Raw genomic sequence first — 13,199 nt, 5'->3', positions numbered from 1 at the left:
AGGTAGTATGTAAAATTAATTATTTAAGGATTTAATATTAATATACACACTCGTGTACTTAAATTTTATTACTTTGCTCTAACCATTCACGCTCATCTTACTCGCAAAAAAAAGGAACCACAGTAATATCCGTAACTCAGATCCAATAACAGGTACAAGAGTTTGTAAAATATTTACAAAATAAAAGCACTGTTTTGTTTGAAATAGTAATAGTTAAAGCTGTATTCTTGATTGTAAATTTGAAAAAAAAGACTTAATATCAACAAGACCTTCTCCATTCATCACTAAATTACGACGTTTGAAGATACAAAACCTGGCAACAGACATAAAGAAATTGACAAAAATACCATATTCGCATGTTTGTTTTTCTGTGACGAACCAAACAACAGTAAAGTTTCAAATTTTTGAGAATTTAGGACATAGCCATCTGACCTCGAAAAAAATAGTCCCAGTTAAATTTACACGATCATCAATGAACTGTTTGTCTCAGAGTTCCAGAGACTGATGGGACAGACCGCATCTTTCAATAGAGTCTGGGTTGATGGCATTGATCACAGAATGGTAGGATGCAGATTCTACACGCTGTTTTATTATATCCGTTACTTAAATATTTTTACTTGTTTGCCGCGAATGTTGATGACGTTTTAAGTACACGTAATTTTGACGTCAGGTATACATGTACTGGACAACTTTGGTGTAATGTCATAGTAAAAAAACATTCAAGGGAAACAACTCCAATTTCTTAACTACGACTGTTTTATGTAAAGCCAGTAATACAATATACGGTCACATTTTCAATAAGTAATTACGTATGTTTTGACCAGCAAATCTTGCAATTGTTGTAAATTATAAAATTCTGATAATTAAAATATATTGAAATTTAACAAGCGTATTTTTGTTGACATTATAATAAGATAACACGATTACCGCTATCGTGTACGTGGATCTGAGAGAACTTTTAAACACGGCAAAATTTCAAACTTAAAAGTGAAATAAGCACGTTCAATAGGTTGGTCGGAAAGAGAGGTAAACAAAACATAACGTTATGAATAATGTATTCTTGTAATGAAAAAAAAAAAAAAAAAAAAAAGAACATCCGTTGATAATTGAACGGATGGACCGGTAGTCTTCTATGTCATAGTGTTAAATTGAATGATCGACCAATATGAGATACGCGTCTGTCTAACAAAGCCCATTGAAAATAATCAATGAACACTTGGTAGAATGTATGGAACATAGATCTGACATACATGAATCACAATAATTGTGAAATCGTGTTTGTGTTTATAATTTTAGACCACGCCCTGCAGTTAATACTAGCGGGCATTGGTCACTTCACCTCTGACCATGTCGTTTTTCACTCTATTATTAACATTGAGGAGCGTTTTACATTTCCTTGGATCTTTTATCTATTATATATCACTTCTCGTACCTCCATACTTCGCGACAGTCATACAAATTGGAGCCACTAATTTATCAAACAAATCTTTTCGTGATTTTTCATATGTTCGAAGACCTATAATTTCCATAAAGATAAAACATAGATGTATTGATTAGCCTATTTCTCCTTGATATTGTCAGAGATCCATTACTTCGAAAATGGCGGGAAATCAACATTCGCATGACGTCACTTTCATATCATGACGTCACAGATTCTTCGCCGGTTCCGCGTTGAAGGCGACATCAAAATGGCGGCGGAAAAAGCGAACTTCGATTCTTCATTCAACAACGACCACAGGGAGGATGACATAGATCGAATGGTTGGAGATGTTTTAGAAGATTCGTTTGAAGAAATACCAGAAGCAACAGACGAATTTTGGAAGCCTGTCATCAGTGCTGACAGAAATATGAACAGACAGCAACATGTTGATGTTACGAAATCGCCTATGTATTTGGAAACGGAGAATATTGGAAAACAAAGTGAGTATCCTCTTCCGGCTCATTCTGTTATCGATAATAACTGTAGCTGTTTGGACGAAGGTGTCCCGTTAATACATCGTTCTAAAAGCGAAGACATCCTTTGCAAGAACCAGTTTGACCAACAGGCTGCATATTACGAATCATATCCCATGCAGCAGAATTATGTTACAATGCCAAACAAAAAGTCAAACCTTTCGGACTCATTGCCTTCAGTCGAGGGGAGTGAACCAAACGATAGCTTTTTGTTGGGGGATAAGGGATTTAAGAGTTCCTTTGACGAATATGGTAAGACGGTTGACTGTCTTGAAACTAAACACACTGCTGTAGATGATCACGAATCGTATCCTCCTATGCAGCAGACTCATGTTACAACGCCAGATAGAAAGTCAAACCTTTCGGACTCATTGCCTTCAATTGAGGGGAAGGAACCAAGCGATAGATTTTTGTTGGGTGATAAGGGATTTAAAAGTTTCTTTGACGAATATGATAAGAAGCTAGACTGTCTTGAAATCAAACACACTGCTATAGATGATTCTTTCAGTGGCATGCAGTCAATTTTAATGGAATTTGAGAACTTTGTGTCATTTATTGAAAACCAGTATGAAAGGCTTGAAACAAATGATACGAGGGCCGTTGACCCTAACGATGACGCAATCACCGCTACAGGAAATGAAGACAAGGACGTAGAAAGTGATATTGATGAAGATGTTGATACAAAAGACATTGATAATAAAGATCAAGAACAAGCCACTATTGAGAAAGATATTGATGTTCAGGTAGACAAAAGTGAACCTGGCCATGACAGAGAAGAGCTTGACAAATGTGTAGATACCACCATCACCACCGACACCACCAAACATATGTCTGTTGAAAATGACGACAAAGCGATAGAAGAAAAAGAAAAAAGCAACGATGATGAACACCTGAACAAAGAAAACGAAGAGAGACTTAACGAAAATTGTAGTGAAGTGGAAAAACAACACAGCAAGGAAGATGACGAAGACAAGCAAAGCGAAAAAGGTGAATGTGACCCACTCTTGGAAGAATCTGATGACACAAGATGTAATCTGGCTGTAGACATGCGTTCATTCTTGATGTGTCTAAATTCAGCACTGCAGGAGATGTTCTCGCGATTCCAGGACTTCGTTAATGAAGTCGGAGGTAAACTTTTTTATTACTATTATTATTTACTAATCAATTTAAATTCAAATATGGAACAAATATTGTCTTCCTAATGTTTTTCCTTTATATATATTTTTTATTATCAACTTACCGTATAGTTTGATGTTTTTCGGTGGAATTTAAGACTAGTCCGTTTATTTTTCTCATTTAAACAAATTTGATTACATGTGAGCACTTCACTTCTGTTGCTTAAATGTGTTCAAACATCGAGATCAAATATCATCTATCGAGTTCAGGGTATGGAAGCTTGTGTTGACGCCACCCTACCATATCTGGTACAAACACGTTTGGCACTTTTTTTTAACGATTTTGTCTATATATCAGACATCAAATACAAGAACATTATCAATTTTCGACAAAGATTATATCAAGATCTTTCACTGATAACATTATATTTTGGGACAAATAATTATCGGCATTTCCGCGCTTAACATTGAATATTCCTTAAATTTTTGCTTTTTAATGTCAATGTTTAGTTGGCGAGTTTTGGCGCAAAATTTCGTCAAATTCCTAACTAACATTCAGAAGTATAGTTGTATAATTTCGACATTTATTTCTATAAAAAAAAAACATGATCGAGCACTGGCTGTAGGGATACAGATCGTGTATATTGTATGACAATGCCCAAAAGGTTGTTGTTTCCCTTTGTTAAAGAATATGTCGTTTTCGCAGGAGTCGGATACCGTATGTAGATTTATCACTGTTTCACATTAATTTAGAGACATGAAAATAAAGAAAAATATGTAATTAAATAAATTGTATGCCTGTGGTAGCGAACTGAAAAAATGAACAGAGATTTACCTTGGAATACAGATATAAGCTATATGACGTGAGTTAACCTGACATCATAATGATATCGTGTGAGATGTGGTAGAACTTAGTCTGAGACTAACATCAATCAGTGTCAAATACAAACGAATAACAGACACGGATATTTTCATTACGATGATTGTACATACCATACAGTAATCATCATACAATGTACGTATATGGTTGACAACTGACAATAACCATACAGTAACGGTCATACAGTATTTGTATCCAGTTGACAGGCTACTGACAATAACCATACAGTAACGATCATACAGTATTTGTATCCAGTTGACAGACTACTGACAATAACCATACAGTAACGATCATACAGTATTTGTATCCAGTTGACAGACTACTGACAATAACCATACAGTTCATACAGTATATATCAGTAACGATCATACAGTGTTTGTATCCAGTAGACAGACTACTGACATACTGACATAACTACAATAACCATACAGATCATACAGCATATGTAACCATACAGTAACGATCATACAGTATATGTGTCCAGTTGACAGACTACTGACAATAACCATACAGTAACGATCATACAGTATTTGTATCCAGTTGACAGACTACTGACAATAACCATACAGTAACGATCATACAGTGTTTGTATCCAGTAGACAGACTACTGACAATAACCATACAGTAACGATCATACAGTATTTGTATCCGGTTGACAGACTACTGACAACCATACAGTAGCGATCATACGGTTATATATCCAGTTGTTTACGGATGTTTTTTTCGTGTAATTTTTTTGAATAAGTTCTGTTTACTGTAGATATTACTCATACTATTGAAAATGTACATTGTGGAAGACTTTCATATTTATTTTTACAATAGCTTCTGATAAGTAGTTTTTAAAGATATTATTCCTGTTGGTTACTTGTATCAAATAACGACTGAGGGCTGAAAAAAATCAGTTACACAGAAGTCATCCGGATCTGATCTTGGGAATTTCGCTTTTTCCCCTTTACAGAAACTGTTCACTTGGGAGCTTTGGCCACACAACACTCACAGAGAATGGATTCCTGGGCGTCTCATTTACAACGTTTATACAACTCGCTGAAAACGGACCACAATAATATGCAGGTACTTTGTCACAAGCATGCACCGCAGGATCGACACTATTGACTTTTAGTAAATATTTCAATATTTTGATAAAAAATATATATATACAGACTCCAGAGCGGGAGGGATCGAGGGAGGTCCGCTTTTCGTTACTTATAGAGCGGTATTTGCTGATATCATTAAATATAAACTTTAGATATATAAATACATTCATTTCAGTACAAGTATTCGACTTTAAAACACGAAACATCATTTTGGCCAAAATTTTATCCATTCAATATTTAATTCGATATACAAGTTTTAATAATGTAATGTCATAGCAGTCATATTTATCCATTTCGAAACATTTTCGTTGTTGACGTGCACTTTCTAGTCAATCGAAACAAATTCTATTAATCAGATAACACAGTCTGTCCGCAAAAAAATAATCGTTAGACATAATCTCTATGGCAAGTGAAGTTTAACAATTCATATTTACTGTTATGAATAAAAAAAAATCACCAGAGAAATTATTTTTGAATTCACACGAAGACAAGGTGTTAAACAGGTGTAAACCGTGATTTTTCGTTTGTTTGATTAACAAAACTTAGGAATACATAGAACAAAAGGAGAAGGATTGGGTCAAAATAAGGAGCCAATTACACGCCGAGCTGGAAACACAGAGCCACCAAATACAGGAAGTCATCACCGCCCTCAAACAACACGAGGATATCCGAAGGAAGGGTGAACGTCTGCTAAGTAAGAGAGGTAAGGTATAAGTAAGAGAGATACGATGTGCTATTGGTAAGGATGATAATACATATTTCCGAATGACGTTCTAGCAATTACATATATAATCAATAATAATATGCTGATTTCTAGCAATCACATATATAATCAATTATATTATGTTAATTTAATGAGTACATATATCATTTCAATATATCACATGGAAAGACTGAGAAATCAGAGCGGCGGAGAGGTGTCGGAAAAGCTCGTAAAGTATGTGAAGTGAAGCAACATTGAAGCTTGACCCCCCAACTGACCGTTGTCCAACAATATAGCTTATCTGTGGTAATATCACAAACATTATTAGCTGTCTGTACGGAACATATAATGTTTATGTGTATGTTGTAGGAGAAGTCATTCATAAGTTGGTAAAACTTACTGACTAATCCTATTGTCAATGTCATTGTCAATAAAATATGTTTAAACTAAACTACAGGTGTATTAGTGGAGATTGAGAGTTGGTTCGAAGGATAGAGGGGTCACATTGAGGAAAATTGATCCTCGTTGGAAATAGACTTCCGCATCTCATCATCAAACTAAGGACTGATCTATATCTTATTTAAACTTGTTCTTGAGAGGAAAATTTTATCAATTCGTATTTTCCTCTTTTCTCCTTTAGTTTAGCGCATGAGGCCAAATTCATACTTCGAAGTTTTATAATGAAAGAGTATGTTTGGAATTGTTTTTTGTTCTAGAATTAAAAAAATCTTTTTGAACTAGCTATTGATACAGGGCTATCTTATGGAAAGTGCTCAAAGGTAAATAGATCGCGTATGACATTTTTTGAATGACGTTGTTTCAGTTTTCTTTCACATCATTTTTCTTATAAGTAGTTTTTATAATAGCATAACTTATGGAATATAACTAAATATTTGATAGCTTTCCGCCGTCTATTTCAAGTAATCTGAAGTTCATCGCAAATCTGGTCATTTTCTGTCCTAAAGATCTGTTCTGAAAAAAAACTTTCGAATGGTAAAGCATTTCCGAAAATAGACAACTACTTGTCATAATTCATACTAGTGTGGGCACGATGACCCTCCTCACACCACGCTACTTATGGTGTCTATTGTATTTAATTACCATTACGTTGTACAGTTGGCGACAGACTTCTACGGAAGTCCGAGCTCTGCAAGTCCCTCGACAAACTAGACAATAATTTGGTGGATATTCTTCAAAAGAGGCGATGTGACCAAGAACATGCAATGGCTTTGGATTTCTCCAGACAACTTAAGGTAAGTCCATGTGTTAGTACAGAAACATACCTGTACTCACGTTTCTCGTGTTATTGTTGAATATTTATATGTACATTTGCACCGAACATCGCCGAGATTATTATTATTATTATTACAATCTTAACGGCCTGTAAAATATAAAAGGTCATTAGGGCTATCAACAGGTGAAAGACACAACGGTCAAAAAGGAAATAACATCGAACAAACTAAAATGTAAAAAAACGAATGCTGAAAATTTTAAATGGCTATATTATCACAAAATATTAAAGCCAAGATAAACCTACCATGTTCAGTGTTGGCTACTTTTTAATAATGTACATGTACTTTTAGCAATTTGACTGATGTTGTCTTTTTCTGATGACAGTTTGTTGTTGTATTAGAATTATATATATATATATATATAAAAAACAACAACAACATTGCTACATATGTTTCAGATATTTCAACAGAGAAATGATCAAAGCGTCTATACTAATGGGAAAAAATCTGTATTCCGACTGTTTATTTTATGAATTCATATGAAAAAAAAAGATAAAAAAAATGTTGCAAGATGTACCAAACTTTTCTTTTCAATGTATTTTCTTCATAATGACACAGTGAGTCCGACGATCGGTCAATCGGGATTAAGGTTCATAGCCTCAGAAAGATAGCCACAGGTGGAAATCTAGTTTCACGCGTTCAATGATGTGTATGGCCACCATTCGCATTGATGCATGACAAACATCTACATCATGGACATGATCAGATTTATCAGAAAGGGTTTTTGAATATTCTGTCATATACATACGATATAATGTGGCCAGGGAGGGTTTGGCTTCTGATTCTTTCCAAGCATGGTCAGTAGGTGACAAACCAAGTATTACAAGAGACCAAGGTAACATATTAAAGTTCCGCTGATGCAAATTTCCTCAATAACACGTACATTACGATGTCGTGCGTTGTCCTGCCGTGCAAAATAAAGTTACCATCGTTATCACGAATAAATGTAGAAACGTGATTATCTATGATTTCGTCACAGTAGCGCACACTGGTCAATTAGTTGCTTCCCGCTATAAACTTAGAATTACTTCTACGAGTTGCAATGTCAACCCGGCCCATAACACTGCCTACCGAACTGCCGACGCTGAATTACACAAACGTCATGTTCGTCTGGCCGACGGTTCACGCGAATATGCCCGTCATGGCTATCACGGCGAAATCTGGTCGACTCTTTGAAAAGTACTTCGGACCGGTTTCTGTTAATGAATCGCAGATGTCTCCTGTCAATCTCTTTCAGAGTTGTCATTCCTTAACAGTCACAATACACCTCTGTAAACGTTGCACGGACTACAAATACTTGACCTCGCGGTCAGGGTCAATTGAACTTATATGACGGCATTAAAGACGACACCAACGAAAGTTACCTAGCAGTGTTAACCATAATATTTGCGCTTTCGGGGAGGAAATGTGTGTCAATATTGTAGCCAAATTATTGTCACTTATCACAGATGCCACAGTATCGGAACATGGACCTCGAGAACATGCCGGTTTTTGAAAAATGAAAGTACAAAATGTTTACACGATGGTTGATGGTTGCTAATCCATGACTTTTACAGTCATATAAACTAATGTTTTGACTTAACTTATCATTTTCCAACAAATATTTATTTTCAAAATACTGATATGAATAACAAAACAGAATCTAATTAAATACTTTCTTGTTTGACACATATGCAGTTTTGAATAATCTTGAAATACTGTCAGCCGTTTACAGAGGTGTTATGTAGGGTACCGCAATGTATTCTGGGAGATATTGGTCTCATGCACAATCCTAAACGCGCATCTTTGTGTCGTTGAATCAAAACTTGAATGGAAGCGGGACGTCGAGAGTGGATGTTGGCCTCACGCTGTCCGTTCGTACTGTTTTAGAACTGATTCTTATCTTAGTCATGGAATGCCTTTCACGGTCAATGAAGAAGACTTGTTCATTATCTAAAATGCAACATTTGTTCGTATCCTTCCGGTGTGACATAACACGCGGACATTCTGCTCGTTGGCGGTCCGTGATACTACCAATAAACGCATTAAATTTCCCATATTCAATCAAACAAGCTTTAAATACGTCAAAAATATATATTTTGAAATCATCCCAGAGGAAAAAGGCTCTGGTTATTTTCAGTTTACAATTCTGTAGTACTATGTTGTTCACTGTCTGTGTTATTGCCAATACTAGTGTAAAGAACATTTTTCTTCTGTTAGGAAACAACATTTACATGTACGAAAATACAATCTAGAACGAGTTTGTGTATAATGATTATGTCCGAATTTGGTTGTCCGATTTCTGTTTTGTTTTTGTTTTTTAGCATTCATAAGTGTATGCCATATGCAAAGCACAAGTAAAATTGTGACAACTAATTTATAAATGATCGTGTGATTGAATCGGTAGATAGCGGAGCTGAAGATGGTCCTGGTCAGACAACAGAGTTACATTCAGAGACTCGAACTACAGAATAAGGAGCTGGACGGTGTCCTTAGAGGGGTGCTCTTTGACCCCGACACAGAACAGGTAAATCGGAACTTCAAACTTAATACAAAAACGCGAAACAGGTATGTCAGAACTCGAACCTCAACAAACACACTGACACGGGACAGATATGTCAGAACTCGAACCTCAACAAACACACTGACACGGGAAAGATATGTCTGAACTCAGACCGCAACAAACACACTGAAACGGGACAGGTATGTCTGAATTATGACCGTAACAAACACATTGACACGGGACAGATATGTCTGAACTCTTATCTTAACAAACACATTGACACGGGACAGGTATGTCTGAACTCCAACCCTGACAAACACATTGACACGGGACAGATGTCTGACATCTTACCTTAACAAACACATTGACACGGGACAGGTATGTCTGAACTCTTATCTTAACAAACACATTGACACGGGACAGATATGTCAGAACTCCAACCCTGACAAACACATTGACACGGGACAGATGTCTGAGCTCTTACCTTAACAAACACATTGACACGAGACGGGTATGTCTGAACTCTTACCTTAACAAACACATTGACACGGGACAGGTATGTCTGACCTCTTACCTTAACAAACACATTGACACCTGACAGGTATGTCTGAACTCTTACCTTAACAAACACATTGACACGGGACAGGTATGTCTGAACTCAGACCGCAACAAACACACTGACACGGGGCAGATATGTCTGAACTCTTATCTTAACAAACACATTGACACGGGACAGGTATGTCTGACCTCTTACCTTAACAAACACATTGACACGGTACAGATATGTCAGAACTCCAACCCTGACAAACACATTGACACGGGACAGGTATGTCTGAACTCAGACCGCAACAAACACATTGACACGGGACAGATATGTCAGAACTCTTATCTTAACAAACACATTGACACGGGACAGGTATGTCTGAACTCTGACCGTAACAAACACATTGACACGGGACAGGTATGTCTGAACTCAGACCGCAACAAACACATTGACACGGGACAGGTATGTCTGAATTATGACCGTAACAAACACATTGACACGGGACAGATATGTCAGAACTCTTATCTTAACAAACACATTGACACGGGACAGGTATGTCTGAACTCTTACCTTAACAAACACATTGACAAGGGACAGATATGTCAGAACTCCAACCCTGACAAACACATTGACACGGGACAGATGTCTGACCTCTTACCTTAACAAACACATTGACACGGGACAGGTATGTCAGAACTCCAACCCTGAAAAACACATTGACACGGGACAGATGTCTGACCTCTTACCTTAACAAACACATTGACACGGGACAGATGTCTGACCTCTTACCTTAACAAACACATTGACACGGGACAGGTATGTCTGACTTCTTACCTTAACAAACACATTGACACCTGACAGGTATGTCTGATCTCTTTCCCTAACAAACACATTGACACGGGACAGGTATGTCTGACCTCTTACCTTAACAAACACACTGACACGGGGTAGATATGTCAGAACTCTTACCTTAACAAACACACTGACACGGGGCAGATATGTCTGAACTCTGACCGTAACAAACACACTGACATGGGACAGGTATGTCTGAACCCTGACCGTAACAAACACATTGACGCGGAACATGTACTTCAGAACTCCAACCATAACAAACACACTGACACGGAACATGTCTGTCAGAACTCTAACCTTAACAAACACATTGAAGCGGAACATGTAGAAAGTAGGTTCTCATTGTCGTGTTTAATATTGCATTCCAGTTCAGCGGAAACTACTTTGCACGGAACCCTTCACAAACTGGCGAGAGTTTTAACACCATGACAGATATACTCCATTGTGATAATGCTAGCTATCTCCCCGGAAAGTCAACAGATCCCGATATTGTAGGCTCACAGACATTTGATATCGGTAAGTGTTTAATAGTGATATATGATGTTAAAATATTGTCCATCATTTTGTCCATCATTTTGTATGATATAGCTACGGGAACGTCTACAAATATTGATTTGCAACAACCTTGTGGTTTGGATTTGACTTTCACTTCCACAATATCCTTGCTGATTTCGCAGTTGCCAGGGTAAGTTGCCAACTGGCATTTGTTTCATCATAATTTAACAAGGTACAAATGGAAAGGAGAAATCTGATTTTAGATTCGATTTACATTAGATTGAAAGACAATTTGATGAAACTTCTTATTTTCTTAGTTAAATACTATTCAGGATTTTGTTTTATGTTCATCAATGTGTGTTATAGAAGTGCCTTTTGCTATGATGGAAATATAAAGTGTTATGTTACCTCGAACAAACGAAAAATAAAGCAAAGGCACTTATTTCGCTGTTCCTAAACTCCATCCACTTTTAATATATCAACACAATTTAAATACATATCGATCTTCTAGTCTGGTAGCCGTTTTTGTCTAACATCAATCGTCTGTATAATTGTGCTCTGATACATATACATCTTTACATCCGGGTACTCTACAATGTTGTCGACTTCAGGCATGGCGACTATCAATTTCGGAATATAGTGAATACAGTTGTCGTTTGTTCTGCACATGCAGAGCTCAAACGACTTTATTTTCCCTTTTTATTAATTTTATCAAACTCTGACACTACATAGCTTCTTATGCGAAGGAAACCGACTTCAGTTGATTGCTCTATTTCAAGGTCCAAAACCGCAACGCCTTTCTGCAGAGATGGAGATGGTGTTTGACCCCAAAATGCTGAAGTACATGTGCCAAGAAACACTAGCAGCTATTAATTCCGACATGGCCGAGATAGGCTCTGGTGAAAAGGTCAAACAGGGATGTGACCCGGAAATGATTCAAGCAATTGAAGTCGAGGCGAAGGATATCAATAACTCTCGTACTGAAAAAGAACCAACAAAGGCAAAAACGGAACCAACAGAACATTCACCGGAGCCGGTCTTAGACCTGAACGGCAACATTAATCTTTCATTGATTTAGAATGATGCAAATGCACACGAGAAACTTCCTCAAAAGTATATAACTTTCTGTGTTGTTTTAATGTTTAAGTCATTTCAAATTGTTAAATGATGTGTTCTTGCATGGTAATTGAACTTTCATGGTAACCGTGGATACCGTTATAGATGTTTTCTGAAAACTGTTGAATTTTTGTAATACAGTGTTATAACAGTGCTAAGTACTTACAGTACTGTAATGAATGCATCGAGGTGAATGTTTATAGTGAAATCGATCCACATTGATACGTGTTAACTAATTGTAGTGCATGAAAATATTGATATTGTATAAAGATGAAGATTTATCTTAAATTTCATCAATAGTCAAGGTATGAGCTCACGCTGTCCATTAAATTAACGTTTAGTGTGTACGCAACCATTGTACATTGTTTATATAATGTATTGTTAACTGTAATCAATCAGACAAATATTGTTTTGATGAATTGATATAATTCATATTCTGATATACTGTATGAATAAACTATATAACTTTCTCACACTGAAACATACTATTCAATAAATTTAGACGGTTTTCTGTACATAACGCAACTTCAGCGAACACTTTTACAAAATGTTAAAACAGCCGTTACTTTCGGAGACAAATTCTTGTCTTACAGACCCATCAAATCAAAGGAACAGACCATTGGAAATAATTAACTTTTTCATTGTATGTTTGAAATTACATAAATATTGATCC

General features: G+C 36.4%; 1 protein-coding gene across 1 annotated transcript; it reads left to right on the top strand.

The window, feature by feature from the left end:
* The first annotated feature begins 1,688 nt into the window (after positions 1-1,688).
* Positions 1,689-12,488, top strand: LOC132564450 (uncharacterized). The gene is made up of 8 exons (XM_060229103.1): positions 1,689-2,132; positions 2,307-3,081; positions 4,907-5,019; positions 5,589-5,745; positions 6,862-6,998; positions 9,424-9,543; positions 11,284-11,431; positions 12,190-12,488. The coding sequence occupies exons 1-8, from the start codon at positions 1,689-1,691 to the stop codon at positions 12,486-12,488; spliced, it is 2,193 nt and encodes a 730-aa protein (XP_060085086.1).
* The last annotated feature ends 711 nt before the right edge of the window (positions 12,489-13,199 follow it).

The sequence above is a fragment of the Ylistrum balloti genome, unplaced genomic scaffold, assembly GCF_031769215.1.
Source record: "Ylistrum balloti isolate Yb309-2 unplaced genomic scaffold, AGI_CSIRO_Ybal_v1 Utg372286, whole genome shotgun sequence".
Classification (NCBI taxonomy): domain Eukaryota; kingdom Metazoa; phylum Mollusca; class Bivalvia; order Pectinida; family Pectinidae; genus Ylistrum; species Ylistrum balloti.
This window is presented reverse-complemented; position numbering and strand designations above follow the sequence as displayed.